Genomic DNA, 26,871 nt, shown 5'->3' on the forward strand with positions numbered 1-26,871 from the left:
TGGGTTGCTGCCAGGTGTCAGCCGAGACCTCATGGGGTGGTGGCCGCCTCAAGTGGCCTGGGCCTCCTCACATCATGGCATTCCACAGTGAGAGTCCCGAGTGCAAATCTTACCTGTCAGGGCCTCAGAAGTCACCCTGGGTCACTACTGCTGCATTGCATTGAACGAGGGGAGGCAGCTGGACTCCACTTCTCTCCTGGGCCAGTTGAAATCTGACTTCCAGCCTTCTGAGATTTGGGGTGTGATCTCTGGCCATTGAGGAACCTCACTGATGTTTGCCCTCTGAACTTTCCTGCTTCCTGGAGGCCCTGCAGCCACGCTGGGGCCATGAGGAGTGGAGCCTGACAAAGAAGAGCTGGTGGTCCTCAGGAGCCTGTGCTACCCTGAAGCCACGTTTGTCATGGTTTCCATCACTAACAAATACATCCTGATACAGGCCACACAGGGCAGTCCATCTGTCCTCTGATTCACTTGGGAAGCCCCCATCAGGGGGCACTTGGGTGGTTTCACATTTTCAGCTGCCACATTGGTGCCAACAGCCTTTCTGTTCTGGGATACTTTTCCATCAGGTGGGTTCCAGAGTGGAACTGTGAGGCCAGAGGGAGTGTGTGGTGCTCCGGTCGGTGGTGGGGAGGTCACGTGTGGGGACACTGGGTGGGTAAGCTCAGACCCAGCCCTCAACCAGACAATGCAGCATTCATGCTGTGGGGTCCCTGGTAGACCCAGGCCCTCTCCAGCTTTTCTGGGAGTGGCAAGCAGTGGCCCTCAACTATATGCCTCCAAGGGGCCTGTGGGCTCAACTTCATGGGGCCAGGCAGGGGTGGAAGATTCACCCCGATCCTGCAGGGTGTGATCTCGATGCGTGTGGATGCTGTCAGAAACCGTTAGGCTCCTTACGGGGCTTCAGCAACACTGGGCAAGACTCTGAGTTCCTGTCATAAGTGCTGACTCCACCAGGCCCTCTCCATGCCCTTATCAGAATGAGGTGATGGGAGGCTTGCCATGAGGGTTTGGGGGTGCCTTCAACAGGAGGTGGGTGTTTTGTCCCAGGTACTTAACCTTGGGCTACTGGAGCAGAGGACAGGAGGATTGGGGTGAAGTGGTGCGAAGGGGACGGCCCCATCCTGCTCCAGCTCCCAATAGCTGAGAGTTACAGGGATAGGTGTCCAGATGGCCACAAGGTGCTACAGGGGCAGGAGGGAAGGGACATGGTGCCTAGCTGGAAAGGGTGCAGGCTGGACATCAGAGCCATTGCTCAGGAGAGATGTGGGGCATGAGGCCTCTGTGGTGCAGCATGCTGGGCCCTGACCCCATCTATACCATGGCCAGGAGTCTCAGCTGGATTGGGAGACATGCCTGCCAAGGAGCAGGAAGAGAGCTACGTTCTCTCACAGGCATTTTAGAACAGAGGGACTTCACTCAGCACCAGAGGGGAAGGGGGAGGGAGAGCCAGCCCCAAATCTCCCCTAAAACCAATTCCAGCTTGTACTAGGAATAGAGAGGAGTGAACACCTTTTCTTGCTGTTTCTCAAAATGCCAAGCTTACCCCACCGATGGGCCTTAGCACCTGCTGTGCCCCCTCGCAGGCCACATGGCTCACTCCCACACTTGCCTTCTTAGCTCAAGAAACATTAACCACTGTTGTTATATCGTTCAGGATAGGCGAGACTGTGCTGCTGAAACAACTCCTGTCTCGGCTCAGGCAGCTGTAACAAATACCACAGGCTGGGCAATGTAAACAATAGAGATTTATATCACACAGTTCTGGAGGCTGGAAGTCCTAGATCAAAGTGCTGGCTGATTTGTTTTCTGGTGAGGGCTCTCTTACTGGCTTGCAGATGGCCACCTTCTTGCTATGTCCTCACATGGTCTTGGAGCATGTACAGAGAGCGGGAGAGGGAAAGAGTAGTCTCTGGTGTCCCTTCTTAGGAGGACACTAATCCTATGGGATCAGAACCCCACCCTTAGGACCTCATTTTACTCTAACTACCTCCTTAAATGCCCATCTCCAAATATAACCACACTGGAAGTTAGGGCTTCTTCAATATATGGATTGGCGGGAACACTCAGTCCATAACAACCCCCTAAGTCTCAGGGGCTCAAACAATGTCATGTATTCCTTGTTCACATTGCGTGTCCAGTTCAATCAGCAGGGGCTCTGCTGCGTGGGGTCGTAGGGCCTCACCTGGTGGAGCAGCCGCTTTCCAACTTGCACCTCCACAGTCTCCAGGAAGGGGAAGGGATGCTGGAGCCTCTTCGACCAGCAATGCAGTCCTCTGGCCTGGAGGGGACACACCTCACTTCTGTGCAAGACACATCAACCAGACTGACGTCAGGGGCCAGGAGAGTGACTCTCCTGAGTGTGCAGAAGGAGAGGGAACAGGTAGGTGAGAACAACACCAGGACTACCATATCATCCCGCATCAGCTCTTTCACATACAGTGCTGGCGAGTCCCATGGTTTTCAATTGCTATGACAGCTAATTTATCAGAGAAATACCAGTCAGACCTAAATATTGGAACAGCGCCATTCTTGTCCCCAGAAGTAGCTGTGCAGAATCAGGCTAAGGTGTCACAAGGGAGACTTCATTACCCAGCAGTTGGGGCACAGCATTTGGGAAAAAATTGTACCTCATGTGTCATTTCCTCAACAATTTGGTTACCTATGTGTCCCATTTATCCACTGCTGGATAGTGAGTCATCCCAACACTCAGTGGCTTTAAACTGTGACCACCATGTTGTCATCTCTCCTGGTTCTGTGGGTTCTTGCTGGCATGCCTCCCCCACAGCTGCAGTTAGCAAAGTCCAGGGCTGGAATCTTCTAGAGGCAACCACTCACACAGCTAATGGTTGAAACTAGTCTGGGACCTCAGCTGGGGCTCTAGGTGGAAACACCACATGTAGCCTGAGTATTCTTCAAGCGTGGTGGCTGGGATTCAAGGGTAGACATCCCAGAAACAGGAAGTAGGGGCTGTTGGTTTCCGATGGCCTGGGCCCAGACTATTGCCATGCAGTCCAAGATTTAGATATGCTCACACTTCTTGAACTCAGTGTGCCAGAGAAGAACTCTCCATTCGACCTCTCTCCCTCACCTTCCCCAGGCCCAAAACCCCAGCCCCACTTTCTCTCAGACCCCATAACCAATCCTGCAGCAGTCCTTTTGGTTCAGCCTCCAAATTCAACCGGAACACACCCCATCTCCAACCTCCACAACCACCACTCTGGTTCTAGCCTCCTCCTCCTCTCACCTGGACCATTACAGTAGCCTCCTCCTGGTTGCCCCTTGGTCTCCCTTCCTCCATTCAAGCCCCATCCTCCTGGCCCCAGAGTCAGTTCCCATAGAGCTACCAGAGGGTTACTTTTATTTTTTTTAATTGTGGTAAAAAGTACATAACATAAAATTTACTATCTTAGCCAGTTTTAAACGTAAAGTTCAGTGGCAGGTAAAAGAGCGAGATAATTGGCCAGAGGAGAACAAAGACCCAGAAGAACTGCCCCTCTATAAATGATTTAACCACCTCTTTACTTTGCTCCTCCTCATTAGAGGGGATGCCCACCCCCTTTCTCTCCAGGTGTGTATTTCTGCTTTGCTTCTGTCTAAATAAACTGCTTCTCTGTGTCTATCCCACATGTTGTGCTGTGTCTCTAATAATAAACTTTGTACCTGTTTTTGCAGGTTTTGCTTCCTTGAAACATTCTTGCTTTCAAACAGGGGCAAGAGCTAGGTGAACTTTGCTTCTAGCCTCTAGCCCCTGATGGACTGGTGGCTAGGATTCTTGTTTTCATCCAGGCTACTCAGGTTCAATTCCTGGGCAGGGAAATAAGATCCTGTTTCGAGACCACTCACTGCTGTCTCTCTGAGGACAATTTCACTCAGTCTTTTGTGTTCTGAGTGAAACCAAGAAGTACCCTGTGGGGCTCCTGGGCACAGAAGCCTTTTTATCCCCCATTTCTTGTAGGCAAGACCCCAGCCTCCATTACCTTTCCTGAGTTCCAAAGGGCAGATTCAAACAGTTACTAATCAAAGAAGGAGCAGCCAAGAAACCACCTGAGGCAAGATTAGACCAGAGAAGCCCATCAAGATGAAGGAGATCTACCACCGGAGATGAGATTAAGGGAGTGCAAGCCCTGCACACACCCTAATCTTGTCCAGCGACCCCACCCTTGAACTATTGCTATAAAACCCTTCATCAAATCTTCCCGGGTTGGGACACATAGTTTTTTGAGGCAGGAGCCCCTTTGTCCCCCTTTGCCTGGCAAAGCAATAAAGCTATTCTTTTCTACTTCACCTAAAACTCTGTCTCTGAGATTCGATTCAGCACTAGTGCAGAGAGGCCAAGCTTTCCGCATCATGAGCACCCAATTTCCAACGTGGTAGGGGGTTTCCCCACACATCCAATAAGCAATTCTCCAGACACTGAAACAAGAGGGAAAGGGGAAGGGCACAACCTTTGAAAGAATGACAGAGCTCGAGGACATGACAAACTGAATAGAGCCAAATGGGTCCAAGATGGTGGATAAGTCGACTTCCACTAGACCTTGAGCCTCAGTATATGCTCACTGTAACACATCAGCAAGCTAAATAACACATCCACAGGTGCCATGACCGTTCCAAGATCGACCATAAGGATCAAAAAGTGGGCAGTGGCCCAATTCCTGGAAATCCCTGCCCCTTCCTGAAATAGCTGGAATCCTCCTCCCACTCATTAGCCTATGAAATTACCCACCCCTAGGGCTTCCCTGGTGGCGCAGTGGTTGGGGGTCCGCCTGCCGATGCGGGGGACTTGGGTTCGTGCCCCGGTCCGGGAGGATCCTGCGTGCCGCGGAGTGGCTGGGCCCGTGAGCCATGGCCGGTGAGCCTGCGCGTCCGGAGCCTGTGCTCCGCAAGGGGAGAGGCCACAACAGTGAGAGGCCCGCGTAACAAAAAAAAAAAAAGAAAAGAAAAGAAATTACCCACCCCTATAAAAACTGACAACCCCATAGCCTGGTGCCTTTCTCACCTTCTGAGATGGCCCACACTCTGTGGAGTATGTTTCTCTCTAAATAAACCCACTTCTTACCTAACACTTTGTCTCTCACTGAATTCTTTCTGCGATGAGACATCAAGAACCTGAGCTTCATTAAGTTCTGAAACCAGGTGTGTGATACTGGTTGGAAGACCGAGGGTTTTGGCCAGGTTCGACTCCCAGCCACGTGGGTTCAAGTCCCAATCTGAGGTGCACGGTTTCAACACCAGCTGGGTTTTCTACAATTCAACTCAATTCTGACATTATCTACCCAGAGATAGCATCAGATTCCACAGATTAAGGGCTGTCCCACAAGACTGCCCCCCCCTTAAGATGCCAATCACAAATCCTGGCTGTCACCTGTGCTTCTGACCAATTGGCTATAGTTCAGAGGTTCCAATGACCTCCTCCTTGGGTTCACTTAATTTGCTAGAGTAACAGAACTCAGAGAAACATTTTACTTACTAGTTTACCAGTTTATTATAAAAGGACATAACTCAGGAACAGCCAGTTGGAAAAGATGCATGGGGCAAGGTATGAGGAAAGTGGTGTGGAGCTTCCGTCCCCTCTCTGAGTGCACTACTCTTCCCACACCTCCATGAGTTCACCAACATGGCAGCTCTCTAAACCCCATCCTTTTGGGGTTTTTAGGAGGCTTCATTACGTAGGCAAGATTGATTAAATCATTGGCCATTGGTTATTGATTCTACCTCTAGCCCCTCTGCCAGCCCAGGTAAGGGGGTGGGACTGAAAGTACCAACCCTCTAATCACAGTATCAGTTCCCCTGGCAATCAACCTTCATCCTCAGGTGACCTAGGGACTTTCCAAAAGTTACCTCATTAACATAACAAAAGACACCTTTTTCTCTCTTACTGAAACCAAGCAGGACCCTGTGGGGCTCCTGGGCAGAAAAGTCCTTCTGTGCCCCCCACTTCTTGCTTACAGGAAATAGGCTTCATTCAGCCTCCATGACCTACCCTGAGTTCCAAAGGGCAGGTTCAAACAGTTGCTAATCAAGGAAAGGAGGGGATGTGGAGACAAGGGAGGAGCAGTCACGAAACAGTGGTCCTGGTTCCCCTCTAGGGATACACATAACAATATCTTTGAGCTGCTTTGCAGGTACTGAAACCCCCATCACATGGGAGAAGTTAACTGTATGCTGCCCACAAGCAGGTAGACCCCAGGCCGGTTAGAACCAGAAGGTTGATGATGCTGACTCCCAATGCCTCACCACCAACCAATCGGAAGAATGTCCACAAGATGATCACGCTCTCCTCTTTGAACCATTACTATAAAACTCACTATCCCCTCCAGGTTGGGACACAGTTTTGAGGGCGTTAGCCTGCTGTGGCCCCCTTTTCGTGGCAAAACAATAAAGCTATTCTTTTCCTTTTTTTTTTTAACATCTTTATTGGCGTATAATTGCTTTACAATGCAGTGTTAGTTGCTGCTGTATAACAGAGTGAATCAGCTATACGTATACATGTATCCCCATATCTCCTCCCTCTGTGTCTCCTTCCCACTCCTCTAGGTGTCACAAAGCACCGAGCTGATCTCCCTTTGCTATGCGGCTGCTTCGCACTAGCTATTTTACATTTGGTAGTGTATATATGTCCATGCCACTCTCTCACTTCGTCCCAGCTTACCCTTCCCCCTCCCCGTGTCTTCAAGTCCATTCTCTACGTCTGCATCTTTATTCCTGTCCTGCCCCTAGGTTCTTCAGAAGCATTTTTTAGTTTTAGATTCCATATGTATGTGTTAGCATACAGTATTTGTTTTTCTCTTTCTGACTTACTTCACTCTGTATGAGACTCTAGGTGCATCTACCTCACTACAAATTACTCAATTTCATTTCTTTTTATGGCTGAGTAATATTCCATTGTATATATGTGCCACATCTTCTTTATCCATTCATCTGTCGATGGACACTTAGGTTGCTTCCATGTCCTGGCTATTGTAAATAGAGCTGCAATGAATATTCTGGTACATGACTCTTTTTGAATTATGGTTTTCTCAGAGTATATGCCCAGTAGTGGGATTGCTGGGTCGTATGATAGTTCTATTTTTAGTTTTTTAAGGAACCTCCATACTGTTCTCCATAGTGGCTGTATCAATTTACATTCCCACCAACAAGCTATTCTTTTCTAATTCACCCAAAACTCCGTTTCTGTGATTCAATTCGGTACCAGGGTACAGAGACCGAATCTTGGCTACCTTACAACTTAGGAAATTTTAAGTGTTTTAGAAACTGTGCTAGAAACCGGAATGAAGACCAAATATATATTTCTCATTATAAATTGTAATATCGCACTTAGGATAATGTATTTAAGGTTCATCCATGTTGTAGCATGTGTCAGAATTTCCTTCCTTTTTAAGGCTGGATAGTATTCCATTTTATGTATATGCCACATTTGGTTATCTATCTATGCCTTGATGGACACTTGGGTTGCTTCCACCTTTTGGCTACAGTGAATATGCTGCTTTGAACAGGGGTGTGCAAACATCTCTTTGAGACCCTGCTTTCAATACTCTTGTGTGTACAGGGGGTTATTTTTAGACCATATAAATCAGAGCAGATCTCCATTCCCCGACCCCGCCTCCCCAGCTCATAACCCTCATATTGTCAGCTCCCAGCTGCCTGGCCTGTATTACCCTGTGTGACCTGCCTGTCACCACCTGACCTTTCCCTTCTGCTCGAAACAATAATCATCATTTATTATCTCTCACAGTTTCAGGTGGGGCTTGGCAGGGTGGCTGTGTCTCTGGATCTCTCTTGAGGCTGCTGTCAGATGTTGGCCAGGCCTTCTGCTGAAGGCTTGACTGGAGCCAGGGACTCCCTCATGGCAAGTTGATGCTGGCTGTTGGCTGGGGGTCCAGCTCCTCCCTATACTCTTCAGCACTGCTTGGGCATCCTCATGACAGGGCAGCTGGCTCCCCCAGAAAGAGTGATCCAGGAGAGAAAGGCAGGAACCACAATCCCCTTTACAACCCAGCCAAAGAAGTCACACACCATCACCTCTGCCACATTTCACCAGTCACAAAGACTGGCCTGATTTGCTGTGGAGGAGACTGCACAGGGGTGTGACCCAGTAAGTTGCAGCAGCTCTTTTGCCCCTTTTCCATTTGTTCATCCCTGTTTTCCTCAGACCTTAATCAGAAAGATGAGATCACTAGGCAACATGTAACACAGCTCCTGATTTTTGCTTTACTGGATGTACACAATGCCTAGTCTGATGTGTTCATTCCTGGATTCAAAGGAGTAAGAATGAAGAATTACATAGTTAAAGAATGACTGACTCTCTACCTCTATCTTACCCTTGGTACATTTGCAAGGCAGACCACATGGGCAAGGGAACATCCAATTCTAGGGGGACCATGTGAGCAAGACAGCATCCAAAGGAAGATCAGGAGAAGTCAGCAGGTCTGCACGCAATGGAAAAATGACGATGAATCTGACCTCTTACATTAATGATTCACTGAGATCCTTTCCCCTTTTTCCCTTTAAAAGTTGTCATGGCTGAGCAGAATCTTTGGAACTGGTCTCCAGACAAGAGTTCACCTTCTCCCCAGATTGCTGGCTTTTCAGAATTAAAGCACCTTTTCTTTCTATCGACACTTGGTCCTCAGTTATTGACTTTTGAGCAGTGAGTTCAGTAACAATGTGAGGGGCCATCTTGGAGGCTGGCAGCCTCCCCAGGCAGCCTCTAGCCTCTTGCTCTTCACAACACTCAGCACCTGCACTCAGATGTGTTTTGCTGCTATTGATGGAAGCTCCATGGGATCAGGGCTCCTCCGCTCTCCCAGTGACAATCTACCTCTTGGTTGGGCTCATGGCGGGTGTTTAGGAGATATTTATTAAATAAATTAATGATTGAATGAATGAACTGTGGCCCTTGGCCATATGAGAATGTGGGAGGAGAATGCCCTTGCACCTCCTCAGTGTTCAGGCCCCTTATCACCCACCCCAACCCTTCGCATGGTCAGCTCTACCCAGGCAGGCTGCTTCTCAGCCCACAGGCACACTGCATTCCTCCTGCCTCTGGCCTGTGCTTGCCGCTTTATTCAGCTCATCTAGTTAGGCTCTAAGTGCATTTATAGAGCACCTGCTGTAAGTCTGGCACTGTGACCAAAGTAGACGTGGCCCTGCCTTTGGGAACTGACATTCTAGTAGGGAGATGGGTAGCAGGAAGTGCCTGGGGGGACAGGATGGGGAGCCTGTGGTGCTGCCCTGTGGTGAGGTGTTCCCATGGCCTGGCCCACAGAAGGTCTGATCAGGATCTTGGATTTGTGCCAGTGGTACCCATGGAACACGATGTCCTTATTATGAATGAAATTGAGCAGCGCCTTAGGCATTTCCTCTTTCTCTGAATATACGAATGTTGACTTCTTTCTGATTTCTAGGAGCTCTTTATTAATTAGGGAGATGAGCTGCTAACATGTCCCAGTTTCTTGTTTGCTTTTTGACTTTGCCTACATGTTGGAGGGGAGGGCAGCCCTGAGGAGATCAGGCAGGTGGCAAGTGCAGACACCACGTGGCACGAGCTCTCCCTGCCTGATTTAAACTTGTATTTACTTTCTGATCCCATAAAGCATGCCAGGATGACAAAATTCTATGGAAGCAAAAGTCAGAAGTGAAAGCAGTGGGGGTGGGGGAGAGGGTCAGGGACAGTGCATCCCGGATGTTAACGGACAGGTGGGGAGCAACGTCAGTTCGCACCAGTAAGTCCACACAGGGAGATCTGTTTCCCTCTGCATGTGAGACCCACCGTGTTCAGCAGATTGGGGAGGGTCCCCAGGAGGCCCGCCCTCCCACCTCAGATGGCCCAGCTTCCTGAGTGCTCACTTTCGATCCGAATCGTGCAGAGGCAGTGGGGCAGTGGGCAAGGAGGGAGACATTGCACACACTCCCCACTGCGTCTGGGTGGGGGGGAGTGCCCAGGGCCCACCCATTGACCCTTTGAGCGTCTGCCTGCCACTCACAGGGTGGGGATCCCCTGCCCTAGCTTGCCTGGCATGCACATCCCGAGGGGCACAGGGCCTGTCTGCCAGGGAGTGGGGTCCCTCTAGCAAATCCTGCACTTCGGAGGCCCTGTCTTTGCTGAACAGCGGCAAGGTCCAGAAATCTGCTACTCTGAGCTTCAGTTTCCCTATCTGTCCCTTGGTGGGAATGGCATGGAATGTTGGCCACCCAGGAAGGAGTCAGGCCTAGGAGCCCCCCTTCCTCTCTGTGTCCCCTGTCCGTCTAGACTCCACACTTATGCCACTGACATTACTCCTAGAGAGTGAAAGGAACTAAGAGAAGTAAATGCTAGGAGCCATTGACTTTTAAAAAACACACAGCCCGAAAGTTGCCAGTTATGTTTTATTCAGGGACCCTAGTGAGGACGATAGCCCTGGAGACAGCCTCTCAGGTACCTCTGAGGAACTGTTCTGTGAATGAAAAATGTTGCCTGCTATAGCAGTAAACATAAAAGGATGTTGCAGTCATCAGCCGCTACCACTGTCCCCTATGGAGAGCGCTGAGGGAACTCAGGATGCAGACAAACGGGCTGCCCCTTACTTACTCCCCAAACCCTCAGCCACTGCAGCCAACCCCAGCGGTGCACCGTCAGGGGACTCAGGATGGGAAAGAAAAGGATACTGGCCATATCCTAAGGTGCATATCAAAGGGATGATTTCGATGAGCCCAGACTCTTGCATCTTCCCATACAAAGAAAAGCACTAAATTCATCAACTTGAGATACCTGGTTTTCTTTAACAAACAGCAATCTTTTCTTTTTAAACATAAAATTTATTTATTTATTTATTTTGGGGCTGCTGCGCACGGGTTTTCTCTAGTTGCTGTGAGTGGGGTCTATTCATTGCGGTCCACAGGCTTCTCATTGCACTGGCTTCTCGTTGCCGAGCACAGGCTCTAGGTGCAGGGGCTTCAGTAGCTGTGACGTGCGGGCTTCAGTAGTTGTGGCGTGCAGGCTCAGTATTATGGACTCTAGAGCTCAGGCTCAGTAGTTGTGGTGCACAGGCTTAGCTGCTCCGCTGCATGTGGGATCTTCCCGGACCAGGGCTCGAACCTGTGTCCCTGCATTGGCAGGCGGATTCTTAACCACAGCGCCACCAGGGAAGTCTTATACAGTCATCTTTTGATGTTCCGACTACCTGTTCCTTGTTGCAAAACTCCTATATATCCTGGCTCCTCCCTTACCTATTTGGAGCAGTCCCTCAGAGCTATCTGAGAGGCTACGACCCAGGCTTGAAGTCCTCAGAAAGTCTACCAAATAAAACATAATTCTCAACTTTTAGGCTGTGCATTTTTTCCAGTTGACAGTTTCAAAGAGTTAAGGAGGAGCCAGGATACACAAGAGTTTTTGCTGAAGAAAGAAAACACAAAGAAACCCCAAAAAACCCATGTAGTCGAACATCAAAAGATTACTAATCACAAAAACAGACATGTCAAGCTAATGATCTCAGTGCTTTTCTGTTTCGGAAGATACAAGAATCTGAGCTTATTTAAATTATTCCTTAGATATGCATCTCATCTATCTGGGGCCTGTATCCTGTTTTTCTCCATCCTGAATTCCCCCCAAGGGGGGTGCTGCAGTGCCTAATGGCTTAATAGTGGGTAACATTTATGTTTATTGGGATGTCACAGGCAACACTTTTTGTCTGCAGAGTCATGACCCAGCATGAGGGATGCAGAGTAATGGGGGAGGGGGAGTGAGGCCAGTTCCACTTGGTGGGCAGGAGGCCCCCTCCAGGAGGGCGGCCGTGGGACCTCGAGCAGGCCTGGACTTCCCCTAGTGCACCCCCAGGTCATGCTATACAGCCCTCCTGCCCCAGGGTGGCACTGCCCGTATTGTCCCACGGACTGGGGTAGGACCCGGCTGGGCTTTTCCGGTAAGCTGGGCCAGACTCACTCTCAGTGTTCGGAGTGGGGCTGGTCCCCGTGTGGTGACCACCACGACTCGGCCCAAGAGTTTTGGGGTTTCCATCCGACAGCTGCACCCATCCTCCAGTTCCTTCATGGGGTGGGGGGTCGGCGCACGGGCACGGTGAACTGTGCCCGGAAGCGCTCCGCCAGATCCGGACCCTAGCCGTCCCGTGACGCCAAGACTGAGCGGGTCCAAACTGGGGAAAGGCCAGGACGGGCTATAAACTAGGCTGCGCCAGAGACGGGGGTGAGGCTCGGGTGAGGGGCGGGACTCAGAGTTGCGCGGCGACGTAGCTGGCGCCGGAGGGGGCGGGGCTAGAATGGGGGCGGCATTTAGAGTGGTCGCGGCGACGCCATCGACGCAGGCGGGGGCGGGGCCTTGTGGAAAACGGCGGGGCTCAGGGATCTGGTGGTGACGTAGCCCAGGACAGCGGGGGCGGAACTCAGTGAGAGGCGGAGCTGAGAGTACCCCTTGCGGGCGGGAGCTAGGCTCCAGGCTTAAGGCTTCTGGAGGCCTAGTAACTGATGAGGACCGGGCTCAGCGAGGGGCGGGGCTCAAAGGCTGTGGCAGCGACAGAGCTAACGTCCGCGAGGGTGGGGCTCAGTGAGGGCGGGGTTTAGAGCTCTCGCGGTGACAGAGCCGACGCCCCGGGCGCTCGGAAGGCCGGGCCCAGTGAGGGGAGGGGCTAAGGGCTCGGCAGCGTTCGTAGCCCACGCGTTCGGAAGCGGGGCTCGAGTGAGGGAGAGGGATTTAGAGCCCTCGAGGCGACGCAGCCGACGCTATGGAGGGGGCCTATCGGGAAGGGGCGGGCTCAGTGAGGGCGGGGTTAGGGCTTAGCCGCGACGATGCCGGGGGCGGGGCTCATAGGGAAAGCGGGCGGTCGTCACAGGGGTCGACGGGCAGCGGACGGACAGCCAGGCGGACTGACGGCGGCAGGGGGACTGGCCGGGCCAGCTGGGTGCACGGCGTGCCGCCGCCATGACAGGTGAGAGCGGTCCGGGGTCGTGCCTGCCATTTGGGGACGGGCGCGCGGCCACGGTGGCCCATAGGGTCCGGGTGTCCCGATGCCGCACCAGGGTCCGCTCCTCGCGGCGGCGAGTGACCTTGCCCGTGACTGAGTGTCCTGTCGACGAGACGACGGCAGAGCGGCTCGCGGCCCGGCCCGGGTTCTTTGGGGGCGAGGCCACGCCAGGTCCTGGAGGGTTCTTGGGGGCGGGGGCCATGGACAAGCCCTGGAGAGTTATGTTGGGCAAGGCCACGTCATGCCCTGGAGGCTTCTGAGCGTTGGGGGCCCCGCCTTGGAGGGTTCTGGACGGCGAGGCCAGGTGAGGCCCTAGAGGGTTCTTGGGGACAGAGGCTGGGTCTGGGATGGTTCTGAGGCCAGGTCAGGCCATGGAAGGTTCTAGTGGGTGGGGGCCACGTCGTGGGTGGTTCCGGCAGGGCAGCGGCCAGTGCACGTCTGTAGGTGGGGAGATGCTGCATGGGCAGGTGGGGGAGGTAGGGTTGAGGCCTGACAATGGGAGGTGAAAGTAAAAATGATTCTACTGTGCTTCTATCAGGAAATATAGACACTCCATCCTCACAGCCACCTGAGGAGAATGCCCAACAGGTGGTGCATCCCTGGGCAGTGTGTGGTACCCATGGGACTCTGTGGTGCCTCCCAGGCTGCACCCCTTGCCCAGCGACAGGCCCAGGGGAATTGTGGACACCGACTCGGTCCCCGAAGGCTTTGTGCCCCATACTGAACTGCCCCAGTCTCTTCTTTTCCCAGGATGGGTTCTCCAGCTCAGCCATCCGCCAAGGGCCTCTCTAGAGTGGGGACCCACCCACCACCTTCCTGACCCTAACTGAGCAGGGTGACCCTTCTCTATGGACCTTTCCCTGTAGGAGAAGCTCCATGAGAGAGACAGGCTGGTGACCGAGCCCATGACAGCATGGTCAGGCTGCTTCATGAGGTAGAAGTTACCTAGGGGTGGCCCACGGGGCCAGGGAGACCCCAGAAGTCCCTTTTCTCTCCCCAGAACTCACTGGAGTCCGAGCCTGAGTCCTGCACACAAATAGGATTTCATGGGCAGGAACCTGGTGATTTCCAGGACACCAGTGTCCCAGCCTTAGCCAGAGGAGACCCCAGCTGCTGTGCATTCCCCTGTCATCTCTCTGAATTCTTTTTATCTGTGACTGCTGTTTCTGAGTAGAGTTGACCCTTTGAACTGAGGTTTCAAATGTGAGGGTCCATTTATATGTGGATTTTTTTTTCGATACATACTATAGTACTACATGACCCCAGGTTGGCTGAATCCTTGGATGCAAAGTTATGGGTATGGAGGGCTGACTGTAAAGTAATGTGTGGATTTTCGACTGCTCAGGGATCTGCGCCCCCAACCGCTGCATATTGTTCCAGGGTCTGTTGTACCTACTGTGCACCTGGTCTTGCATCAGGTGCTTCCCATTCAGAACTGCTGTATGGGGAAAAGTGGAATATCTCTATGTGTGGATGAGGAAATAGTGTCAGGTTGGGCAGGTGCCCCAGACTGCTGGGGCAGTCAGTGGCAGAGCCAGGACTAGACCCTGCCCAGTCCCACCAATCCCCTTTCTCCCTGCCATCTCTGTGTTCTGGGCCTCTAGAGACCTCTTCCCTCAGAGCCCTTCATTTTTGGTATGGGGAACTGGGGCCCAGAGAGCACAGGCCTGGGAGGGTCAAATGGGCAGGCTTGCAAGGCTGCAGGCCTCAAGTTCCTGGCTCACTGTCTCCATGCACCAACAGGACCCTGCCTCGTGTTGGTTCTGGGGCCTCTACAAAGGGTTGCAGAGTGAGTGTGTGGGGCCTGATGCATCTGCTCAGGGCCAGCACTGGCCCAGTGTCACTGCAGCAATTGCTGTTGCTGCAGAACCAGTCCCTGCCTTGTGGTGTGCTGGGGAGTGCGCCATCTCAACTCCATGCCTGAGGCCAGGTTGGGCACTGGGACAGGAGGGGATTCTGGGAGATTCAATTTGGGAGGGGAGGTTGAGGTCCGAGCATCTGGACTTTGGTTGGGGTGGGGCGGCGGGGGAGCTCAGGAAGGTCTCTTGGCGGGAGGGCAGTGAGCATGAGTTAGCCAGGCGGAAACCACAGGGACAGGTATTCTTGTGCCAAGGGCGGGAATCCTGGGCAGTACACTGCAGTTGGGGGTTGCTGTGCAGGGATGGCTCAGGGGCCTGGGAGGCCCGGTGAGGGCAAGTGAGGCCAGCTCCCACAGGGCCTCTATTGCCAAGCCAGGCTAACAGATTGGCGGGGGGGCGGGGGGTGTCCATGGTTGTGGTGCTGCCAGGAGGGCAAGATGATGGGGGAGGTAGGGCTTAGCAGAGGTTGCTGGTGAAGGCCTGGTGAATTTTATGCCAGAGCATTCCTCTTCCTTTGTCCTGTAAAAACTGTCTGGGACTGTTTATCAGCACTTGGGACCAAAGTGGTTTCCTTTCTTGTGCTTTCTCGTGCCTCTGAATGGCTGCGTGGGTGTGGTTTATGTGCATAGCTCACAGACCACAGGAAGCACAGTGCACAGCGGAGCCCAGAGCTTTGGCCCCCAGGCTATGCCATCGTGCCTGGCAGCTGCAGGCAATGGAGGCCCCACCTGGCTAGCAGCCTGCAGGGTAGGAGGAGCCACTGCAAGATGCTGGCCACCATCCACTGACAGCCCTTGCCCTTGAGCCTTGGACCTATGTCCATTCATTCCCAAACTCTTTAGTGAGTGCTTAGTGTGTGCTGGCGGTATGCACAGGTGCACACACTGGTAATGCTGGGCAAGACAGCCTATGGCTTGGCCAGGAACAGACATGATGCAGCTAATTGCATAGTTAATTAGTAGGTTGATTGGAGAGGCAGAAAATTTAGATGTCAAGAGTTGGCCCCAACACTGTGCTGTGCCTGGGTCCTGACCTCGATACATCACTCCCTAGCTGGCTGAGGTCTTAGGCAGGTCTTAGATAAGTCTACTCGTTGTGCTTCAGTTTCTTCTTCTGAAAATGGGGGTGGTAGTCATGCTTGTGTAGCAGAGCTGATGGAAGAATGACGATTATCTGTATGCCTAGAGCCCACAGAATGCCCAAGCATGGGGCACACTCCATGAACTATGGCCAATGTTAACTCTTTAATCAGAGAGGTTGTAGGTGCTGAAGCCAGGTGGCCAGGAGGGTCCTGCCGTATGGTGGTGGCAGGTCTCTCTGCATCCCTGTCCATGACTTCTTCACCAAGTTGGAGCTGCTGACAAGTCCATTTTCAAGGTTGACTTTCAGAGGCTCGGAGAATCAGAAGTTAGAAATTCATATTCTGGGGGAGAAAAGACCATCCAGGATGAGGAGAGAGAGATGAGAAAGACAGTCTGTTGAGTTGGCCCCATGGAAGAAATCAGGGAGGAGGCCCCACTTGTTCCACCTCAATGACCCTATTTTAAAAAGATCAACATTATTGAGGTAGTATTTACTTACAAATACACTCATTTTTAGTGAATAATTTTATAAGTTTTGACTAATGAATGCACCCATGGAACAACCAGCCCAGGCCTAATCAAGACAGAACATTTCTATCACTAGAAAGTTCCTTCATGCTCCTTTCCAGGGAACCCCACCCACTCCAAGAATTCATCTGCTTTCTGTGACTCTCATTTTCTTTCTTTAACTTGCATTTTCTTTCTTTCTTTCTTTCTTTCTTTCTTTCTTTCTTTCTTTCTTTCTTTCTTTCTTTCTTCAGGAATTTCCAAATAGGATTTCTTTTTAATTAATAGATTTTATTTTTAGAACATATTTAGTTTATAGAAAATTGAGCAGATAGCACAGAGGGTCCCCACACCCCATTTCCCGTATTATTAACATCTTGCATTTGTGTGGTATGTTTGTTGCACTTAATGAACCAATATTGATAGAATATTGATAACTTTAGGTATTACTAACTAAAGTTCTTGTGTTGTATATTGCATGAGTTTTGAAAACTTCGTAATGTCCTGTGTCCACCATTACAGTATCATACAAGTAGTTTTACCTGGCTAAAAATCTGTACTCTATGTATTTATCCCTCCCTCTTCCCTAACCCTTGGCAACCACTGATCTTTTGACTGTTCTCCATAGTTTTGCATTTTCTGGAATATCATATACTTGGGATCATATGGTATATAGCCTTTTCAAATTGGCTTCTTTAACCTTTAGCAAAATGCATCTAAGTTTCCTCCATGTCTTTTTGTGACTTCATAGGTCTTTTTATCACTGAATTATATTCCATTGTAACTTACTAAACTGAACCACAGTTTAATATATTATCCATTTACCTTTATATGTACGTATGTGGTAAAATATACAGAACATAAAATTTACCATTTTAACCATTTCAGTGGCATTAAATACATCCACGATGTTGTGAAGCTGTCACCACTATGCATTTCCAGAACTTTTCGTCATCCCAAAGAGAAACTCTATGCCCATTAAACAATAACTCCTCTTTCTCCCCTACCCTCAGCTCCTGTTAATCACTATTCTACTTTCCGTCTTTAGAATTTGCTTATTCTAGATAGTTCATGTAAGTGGAATCATACAACGTTTGTCCTTTTGTGTCTGACTTATTTCACTTAGCATAATATTTTCACAGTCATCCATGTTGTCAAATCCATGTACTAAAATTCTGTCCCTTTTACGGTTGTATAATATTCCATTGTATGTATACCACATTTTGTCTCTCTGTTCATCTGTCCGTGGACCCTTGGGTTGTTTTTACCTTTTGGCTTTTGTGAATAATGCTACTCTGAACTTGGTGTGCACATACCTGTTTGAGTCTCTGCTTTCAGTTCTTTTGAGTGTATACCCAGGAATGAAATTGCTGAAGTATTTGTTTAACTTTTTGAGGAATAGCCATACTGTTTTCCATGGTGGCCACACCATTTTACATGCCCACCAGTAATGCATGAGAGTTCCAGTTTCTCCTCATCCTCATATTCATATTCCCTCTCTCTCCATGTATTTATTTTACCTTAATGTGTATGAAGTGGTATCTCATTGTAGTTTGATTTGCATTTCCCTGATGACTAGTGATGTTGAGCATCTTTTCATATGCTTAGTAGTCATTTGTACATCTTCTTTGGAGAAATATCTATGCAAGTCTTTTGCTCATTTTTGTATTGGTTACTTTATAAGATTTTTTGTTGTTGTTGCGTTATAGGAGTTCTTTTTATCTTCTCTCTATATATATATTAATGCCTAATCAGATATATACTTTGCAAATACTCCCATTCTGTGGGTTGTCTTCACTCTTTTTTTTTCCCACTCAAAATAGGGTTTATTTCTGGACTTTCTAGTCTATTACATTGGTCTATATGTCTGTCCTTATGTCGGTACCACAGTTTTGATTCTTGTAGCTTTGTGGTAAATTTTGAAATCAGGAAATATGAATCATCCACCTTCTTTCCTTTTCAGGATTGTTTTGGCCATAAAAGTCCTTTGAGATTCCATATGAATTTTAGGATGAAAAACAAAAACATGTATTGAGGTTTGGATAGGGATTACGTTGAATTCCTAGATTACTTTGGGTAGTGTTGTCATCCTCACAATATTAAGTCTTCCAACCCATGAACATGGGATGTGTCTTTCCATTTATTTGTGTCTTTTAAAATTTCTTTCAGCAATGTTTTGTAGATTTAGTGTCCAAGTCTTCCACATCCTTGGTTAAATTTATTTCTAAGTATTTTATTCCTTTTTTCAAGTTTTTTAATTGACATATAGTTAATTTGCAGTGTATGTTAGTTTCAAGTGTACAGCAAAGTGATTTAGTTATACATATGTACATATATATATATATTTTCAGATTCTTTTACGTTATTCGTTGTTACACGATATTGAGTATAGTTTCCTGTGCTATGCAGTGGGTCCTTGTTGTTTATCTATTTTATATATGGTGGTGTGTATATGTTAATCCCAGACTCCTAATTTATCCCCCCCATTCCCTTTGGTAACCATACATTTTCTATGTCTGTGAGTCTATTTCTGTGTTGTAAATAAGCTCATTTGTGTCATTTTTTTAGATTCCACATATAACTGTGATATCACATGATATTTGTCTTTGTCTGACTTACTTTACTTAATATGATAATTTCTAGGTCCAACCATATTGCTGAAAATGGCATTATTTCATTCTTTTTTATGGTTGAGTAATATTGTATTGTGTATATATATATATATACCACATCTTCTTTATTCGTTCATCTGTCAGTGGACATTTAGCCTGCTTCCATGTCTTGGCTTTTGTAAATAGTGCTGCTATGAACATTGGGTTGCAAACTAGAGTTTTCTCCGGATATATGCTCAGGAGTAGAATTGCAGGATCATATGGTAACTTTATTTTTAGAGTTTGAGAAGGATTGGTATTAGTTCTTTAAATGTTTGGTAGAATTCTCCAGTGAAGCCATCTGATTCTGGGCTATTTGTTGAGACCATTTTAACTACTGATTGAATCTCCTTATTAGTAATAGGTCCTTTCAGATTTCCTGTTTCTTCATGATTCAGCTTTGGTAGATTGTGTGTTTTTAGGAATTTGTCCATTTTATCTAGGTTGTCCAAGTTGTTGGTATAAATGTCCACAGTATTCTTTTATAATCCTTTTTATTTCTGTAAAATTCATAGTAATATTTCTGATATTAGTAATTTGAATCTCCTCTCTTTTTTTCTTTGTTAATCTAGCTAAAGGTTTGCCAATTTTGTTGCTCTTTCTGGAACCAACTTTTGGTTTTGTTTTTCTATTTTTCTATTGTTTTTCTATTTCATTTATCTTCACTCTAATCTTTATCATTTGCATCCTTCTATGAGCTTTGGGTTTAGTTTGCTTTTCCTTTTCTAGTTCCTTAAGATGTAACGTTAGGTTATTGATTTGAGATCTTCTATTTTAGTATGTGCATTTACAGCTGTAAATTTTCCTCTCAGTACTGCTTTCACTGCATCCCTTAAATTTTGGTATGCTGTATTTTTATTTTCATTTTTCTCAAAGTATTTTCTGATTTCTCTTGTGGTTTTCTCTTTGATGCATTTGTTGTTTAATGTTCACATAATTGTGAATTTTCCAGTTTTCCTACTGTTATTGATTTCTAGCTTTATTCCATGTGATCAGAAAAGATCCTTTTATTATGTCAATCCTTTAAAATATATTAAGACACATTTTGTGGTTAACTGTGTTTTGTGGTCTATTTTGGATAATGTTCCCTTGTGCACTTGAGAAGAGTGTATATTCTGTTACTGTTGGGTGGAGTGTTGTGTCTATGTCTGTTAGGTATCATTAGTTTATGGGGCTGCTCACATCCTCTATTGCCTTATTGATCTTCTGTCTGGTTATTCTATTATTGAAAGTGGTCTGTTGAAGTCTCCAGCTATTATCATAAAGCTTTCTATTTCTCCCTTCAATTCTGCCAATGTTTGCTTTAAATATTTTGGGGCTCTGATATTTGGTGCATATATGTTCTAACTTCTTGGTGATTGATCACTTTATTAATATATAATGTACTTCTTTGTCTCATAACAGCTTTTGCCTTAAAGTCTATTTTTTTCCTCATATTAGTATAGCAATGTAAATTCTCTTTTGGTTACTATTTGTATGGAATATCGTGTTCCATTCTTTCACCTTCAACCTTTTTCTGTCTTTAGACCTAAAGTGAGTCTTTTGGAGACGGTATATAGTTAAATCATGTTTTTTAAATCCTGAGAGGAAAAAATTCTGTTTCTCTAATACTCTTACATACAGCGCTTATATTTCTCAATACTTCTGACACTTCCGGTTATGGAATGTGTGGGTTTTTTCCCCTACCAAGCAATTTTCCAGTTATTTGGTGGACACCAACTGGGAGTCCTATAATTTAATTCAATTCTGACACCATCTATCCAGAGATAGTGTCAGATCCCATAGGTTAACTTTAGGCTCAGTCCCACGAGATTGCTCCCACTTGAGATGCCAATCATGAATCCAGGTTGTCACCTGTGCTTCTAACTGACTGGCTATAAATCAGAGTTCCCATGACCCTCTCCTTGTGACCCTATTTGCTAAGGATACAAATGAGCATCCGGATGGAAAAGATGCATAGGGCAAAGCATGTGAGAAGCAAAGCATGGAAGCTCCATGCTCTTCCCAGGCAGGCCACCCTCTCAGCACCTCCACATATTCAGTAACTTAGAGTGCTCCAAACCCCATTTTTGGGGGGTTTTATGCAGGCTTCCTTAGGTAGGCATGACTGATTAAATCATTGGCTACTGGTGATTGATTGAACCTCCAGCCCCTCTCCCCTCCCCAGACATTGCAGGGGGAAGTGAGATGGGGAGGACTGAAAGTTCCACCCCTCAAATTACGTGGTTGGTTCCACTGGCAATCAGCTCCCACCCTGTGGTTATTTAGGGGCTTACGCAAAATCACCTCATTAATACAAAGTCAGATGAGGTTGGAAGGGGCTTGTTATGAGTAACAAAAGATATCCTTTCACCCTCACAGCTCTCATCACTTAGGAAATTCCTTGGGTTTTAGAAACTGTGTGCCAGGAATTGGGACAAAGGCCAAATATATATTTCTTATTATAAATCATGATACTACAAATCCACTTTGCTAATCTATGTCTTTTGATTAGAGAGTTTAACATTTACATTTAAAGCAATTACTGATAAGGGATAACTTGTTTCTGCCTTTTTGCTGTTTGTTTTCTGTATGTCTCGTAGCTTTTTTTCCCTTCATTTCTTCCCTTCTTTTGTGTTGATTTTCTGTAGTAACACATTTTGATTTCCTTTTGTGTATATTCTATGGACATTTTCTTTGTGGTTACCATGAGGATTATACATAATACCCTAAAGTTACAGCTATCTAATTTGAATTGATACCAACTTAACTTCAGTCACATACAAAAACTCTCCTCCTATACAGCTCTGCCTACCCCCCATCCCCTGGGTCCACCAGGAAACAGGACAAGCTGCCACAGGTAGGTAAGGTGGTGCACTTGTTCAGGCAGCTAGTGCTGCAGGAACTTGGGACCCTCCCTCAGAGATTCAGATATTTCTTTGTCAACTGCCCACCAACCTCTCCCCACTCCTTGCCTTTAAAGACTTGTCATTCTAAGGGACATTCTTAATGGGAAAGATAGTGCAACAGTGATGCTTTAATGGTGATTCTGAAAGAAAAAACAAAAGAAAAGGCATTCCCTAGCCTCCTGGGCATCAAGCATGCTGGTCTGCTGTTGGTGGCAGCTTCTCAAGGCCTTGCAGATACACTGTGTCTGGTGGCCATGCCAGCACAGGCCACTCCAATCAACAACAGCGATTGTAGGAGCTTCGAGATTGGGCCTTCTCCAGGCTGCCCGTGCCCTTCCTCGGGCCTGGCTATATCCAGAGGGCACTGAGGGGGCCCAACAGACAGCAGATTCTTCGCCCTTCTGAGTTTTTTTGCGATAAGCTCTCAGGCATAAAAGATAGGAGCCAGAGGCTCTGCTCTGCTTTTGAGCACTCTGAACCTTTATCACTGCACCCACCCACCCCACTTTCTGTCAAGGGTGTTGGCGTGACATGGGGGAACTCTGGGCTGTGCATGAGCTGGGATGTCAGCAGTTGTCCAGATGCTTGCAGCTGGTACACCTCTCGGTGGGCCCAGGGACCTTGCTGCGAGGGGTCCCTGCCATGGCTGCATCATGGTGTGTGGGTCTCGCCACCCCCTTTTTGGGCTGAGCTGGCTCATTCCCTCCGTGTTCTCTGCTTCTGTTTCAGAGCAGACCTACTGTGACCGCCTGGTCCAGGACATGCCTTTCCTCACAGGCCTTGGGCGCCTGAGTGAGCAGCAGGTGGACAGGATTATCCTCCAGCTGAACCGCTACTACCCCCAGATCCTCAGCAACAAGGATGCAGAAAAGGTGCCAGGGAACCTGAGGCTGCTTTCCCATCCCTTCCTCTCTGGGCTGGGAGAAGCGGGGGGCAGGACAGCTTGGAGGTGAAAACCTGTCTCCTTAGGGTGACCTTGGGCCCAGAACATCAGCTCTTTGAGCCTTAGTCTCTTTATATGTCATCAGGCCTTCTGGCCCCTTCCAGAAATGCTGGGAGGATCCCAGGAGACATGTGATAACATGCCACAACATGAGACAAACCTGGGAGGGGGAACAGGGGGAGTGCTGGGGTGGGAGGGGATCAGGGATACCAGACAGGCCCTACCCAGTGCCATAGGGCTCTTCGCTCTGCATCTTCCAAAAGTTCAAAGTGGGCAAACATTTTGGGTGTAATCTGGCCCATCCTATTCAAGGACACTGGGTTAGAGTGGGTGCTCCTTGCTCGCCCCACCCACTTCTCTGGCTCCCCCGTGGGGCTGGGGGTGGGTGCTAGAGACCAGCCGGGGCTTTGAGGTGCAGGACCTGCCTCCCATCTGGGTGACTGAGTGAGCCCTTCTCCTCTTGGAGCTGAGCTTCCTGTCTTGGCACAGGGTAACACTGCCACCATGTGCAGGGCTATTTGGAGGGTTGGGGTCTCTCCTAGGGACAGGTGAGATTGATCCTCAACAGAACTAGAATCAACACGGACCCTGCTGCTGGCCCAGCTGCTTCTTAAGTTACAGAAGTAGTACAGTGAGTTAAAAAGTAGGGGCTCAAATTTATATCTTGTAATTAAAAGTCGAATACACATTCATTGTTAAAAACAATTTGAAAAGCTCAGATGTTTACATGAGAAAAAGGAAACTCCTCCACACACAAAACTACAGTTCCTTTCCTCATAGGTACCCATGGCTTCTGCTGCACATCTGCCTTTGCTTTGCAGTTTCTGTACCTTTGTGGTTTGACTCTAGTTCCTTGTAGCATGGTACATCACCACCAGGTGGCAGCACCGAGCCATGGCCTCTAGGTTCTAGGGGTCAATGCCAAGTACCCTGTCCATTGACCTTTACAACCACATATTTTTCAGTCAACCACATCAAAAAAGCCACTTTTTTTCCTTCTTAACCCTTGATTTATTTTTTAAAACTTGAATTACATTCCTGTAGAGTGTAAACTACTAGAAATTATCATTACCTCAGAGATTCCCTGTAATGACCCTACCACGTGCGTTTATTATTCCCTTTTTTACAAATGGGAAAACCAAGTCAGCAAGCCACTAAGTTTCCACACTTGGAATAACGTCACCGCCATCTTTCTTGCTGACCTGTCCTGGCCTCCAGTGGGAGTGCAAGGCTTAGTGGCCATGCAGCACAGTCTTGGGTGCCACATGGGAGTGCATGAGGCTGTGGTAGCAATTGCTACCTCCCCGTGCGTGTTCCAAGCCTAGATGGTATCACAGCCATTGAGGAAGCCGGGGCTGGGTGCCGAGCCCAGAGTGCTCCAGCCTGACCTTGTCTTGTGCCCCTTCCTCCTCCAGTTCCGGAACCCCAAGGTATCTCTGCGAGTGCGTCTCTGTGACCTCTTGGGCCACCTGCAGCGGAGCGGTGAGCGGGACTGCCAGGAGTTCTACCGGGCCCTGTACATCCATGCCCAGCCCCTGCACAGCTGCCTGCCCAGCCGGCACGCCCTGCGTAAGTGCGTGTCCCAGTCCCCAGGCCTCGGCATCTTCTTGTTCAGCCCTTCACCAGGGACTGCCCTCTGGTTGCATCTTGTGTGGCCCTCAGAGTATTTCAGACAATATAGATGTTTCGGTCTCCACGTCTCCCTCTCTCTGTCTCTGTCTCTCTGTCCCTCTGTCTCCCTTCTTCTTGTGCCAATTTTTACACAAAAGGTAGCATCTCTTGCGTGCAGCTCTGCCCTTCCCTCTGTAATCTAATGAATCTGGGAACCCTTACACTTCTGATCAGAAATAGCTCACGGCTGTACCAGCCTTGAGTGAACTGACCCCCCCAACCCCCACGACGCAGGTTGCGTCCACTTTCGCCCAGGTAGATCCTCATGGCATGGCTGTTCCTGTAGAACAGTTTCTGACACAGATGGCTCGTCCAAGACACATGTGTTTCGGTTTAGAGGGTCTGGCCTGTGGGCCCGGGAGGCTTGTGAGCCCCGAGGGGTCCTCTGCGCTGCCAGGTTGGGTGCAGGGAAGGTACAAGCGGGGATGGCAGCTCAGTCCTGAGGCCTCTGCACCCAGGTCCCCAGGAGGAGTGGCTACTGTCCCTCAGTCCTCGGATGACAGGCTGGAGGCCGGGAGGGAAGAGGTGACTCACCTGAGGCCACTTGGCTGGACCTGGGGCTAGTGTCCCTGGCCCCAAGGACAGGCTGGCAGGACTGGGCCCTGAGTTCCAGCATGGGACGGTCCTGTCACCACAGGTCAGGACCACACAGCCTTCCTGGAGTCAAATACCTACCAGGGTGCCCTCAGGGCTGTCTGGCAGCTGACTGGTTAGGGGGAGCCCCAGTGGGGTCTGGGGAAAGAGAAAGAGCGCCCTGCCCTCACATCAACATCATCAGACTTTGGACAGACAGGTGTTTGCACTGTGTTTGGTGCCTTGTGGTTGCCAGGGAACAATGAACCCCCTATTCTATGGTCCTCAAGTTCTCATGAATTGGACAAAAGGAGAAGACACAAAACTGTGTAGGGTTCCCTCCCTGGCGCTGACTCCCCCCAAACACAGCCTGGAGGGCTTAGCACCGGCACAACCTGAGGGGCCCGGGTGGTCTGGGGGAGGGGGCTCGACAGCCCTCTTGGTTTCCCGAGGGTGGGGCAACCACCTTACCCTCTGGCCCACCCATGACTAACTGCACCCTGTGATTTTGTTTCCAGAGAACTCAGATTGCACAGAGCTAGACTCGGGCACCGCAAGCCGTGAGCTCAGTGACAGGGGTAACCGCCTCCCATGTCCCTTTTCTCTGTTCCCCAACCCAGGGCTCCATCTCTGCCTTGGGGGCTTCTCCATTCCAAGTCGGGTTCCGTTCCTGGCTTCCTGTTGGACAGACCCCCTCAGGGTGCTCACTGGGTGCGTCCCTGCCCAGCTGACCCCAGCACAGGGTGTGAGCCTGTCCCTCGAGGCCTCTGGACCCCTCCCCGCCCTCCTGGGCTCGAGGAGCTGCTCACGTGCATTTCTCTCCAGGACCCGTGGCCTTCCTGACCTGTCTCGGCCTGGCCGCAGGGCTGGCACTCCTCGTCTACTGCTGCCCCCAAGGTGGGTGCTGCCTGGCCAAGCCTCAGCCCAGTCCTCTCCAGACCATGGGGCGGAGCCCTGCCGAATGGACGGAGGCCTACACCTGAGGCCCCCTACTTGTGGCCCAGCGTGGCAGTCCTACGGTTCCTTTCCTGCCATGCTGACCTTGTCGAGGTCCTGTGTGGGGAGCCAGTGCCAAGCAGGCCCACTCGGCATGGGGACCTCACCTCACTCAGGTGTGGGGCTGGCGATGCCATGAGGCTGAGAAAAGGCGCCTTCTCGATGGGTTCTGAGACCCCCTTGTCTTCCAGACCCCAAGGTGCTGCCAGGGGCCCGGCGTGTCCTGGGCTTCTCCCCTGTCATCGTCGACAGGCACGTCAGCCGCTTCCTGCTGGCCTTCCTCACAGATGACCTGGGGGGGCTCTGACCGATCCCATCCCTGCCCGCCTTGGCTGCTTGCTGCCCTGGGGCTGGCTTGCTTTTCTAAGTGTTTATTTCTCACTATGTATAACTTATGTAACAAGCACTTTACCTTCACTGTACAAAGGTGCTCAACAATATAAAATGTTTGAGTCTTATCCCTTCTCTCAGGAGTGTTTTCTAGATGATTCCAACACAAGACATGACAGCATGTCTAGTTGGGGCTGACCCTGTGGGCTCTTGGCTTCCCGAGTCCAACCCAAGACCCAGGTCCTCCTCAGTCTGCCTTCTCAGACCCCTGTGGGCCTGGGCCTCACCCCTCCATGTGGGCTACCTGCCCCAGGTGACCCCTGCTGTGTCCCCCAGTGCCCACCTCCTGATATCCCCTGCCACGTGTTCCCTTCCCTCCCTCCCTGGCCACCTTCCACTGCTTCTCTCCAGAACT

General features: G+C 49.4%; 1 protein-coding gene across 3 annotated transcripts; it reads left to right on the forward strand.

Moving 5' to 3' along the window:
• Positions 1-12,828: 12,828 nt before the first annotated feature.
• Positions 12,829-26,591, forward strand: CARD19 (caspase recruitment domain family member 19). 3 transcript variants are annotated; one of them, XM_079706524.1, is made up of 6 exons: positions 12,829-12,920; positions 22,673-22,815; positions 24,302-24,455; positions 25,649-25,708; positions 25,956-26,027; positions 26,318-26,591. In XM_079706524.1, the coding sequence occupies exons 1-6, from the start codon at positions 12,914-12,916 to the stop codon at positions 26,431-26,433; spliced, it is 552 nt and encodes a 183-aa protein (XP_079562650.1). In that variant the 5' UTR covers positions 12,829-12,913; the 3' UTR covers positions 26,434-26,591. The 3 variants fall into 3 exon arrangements, with proteins under 3 accessions (XP_079562650.1, XP_079562652.1, XP_079562651.1); XM_079706525.1 differs by having other exon boundaries at positions 12,879-12,920; positions 22,678-22,815; XM_079706526.1 differs by lacking the exon at positions 25,649-25,708.
• The last annotated feature ends 280 nt before the right edge of the window (positions 26,592-26,871 follow it).

The sequence above is a fragment of the Hyperoodon ampullatus genome, assembly GCF_949752795.1.
Source record: "Hyperoodon ampullatus genome assembly, chromosome: 6".
Taxonomy (NCBI): Eukaryota; Metazoa; Chordata; class Mammalia; order Artiodactyla; family Ziphiidae; genus Hyperoodon; species Hyperoodon ampullatus.

What these genes read in the sequence shown, in the direction of transcription:
- CARD19 (XM_079706524.1), top strand. An exon ending in GCAACAAGGATGCAGAAAAG is followed by an intron (nt 22,816 to 24,301) that starts GTGCCAGGGAAC and finishes TTCCTCCTCCAG; the next exon opens with TTCCGGAACCCCAAGGTATC. An exon ending in CGTCTACTGCTGCCCCCAAG is followed by an intron (nt 26,028 to 26,317) that starts GTGGGTGCTGCC and finishes CTTGTCTTCCAG; the next exon opens with ACCCCAAGGTGCTGCCAGGG.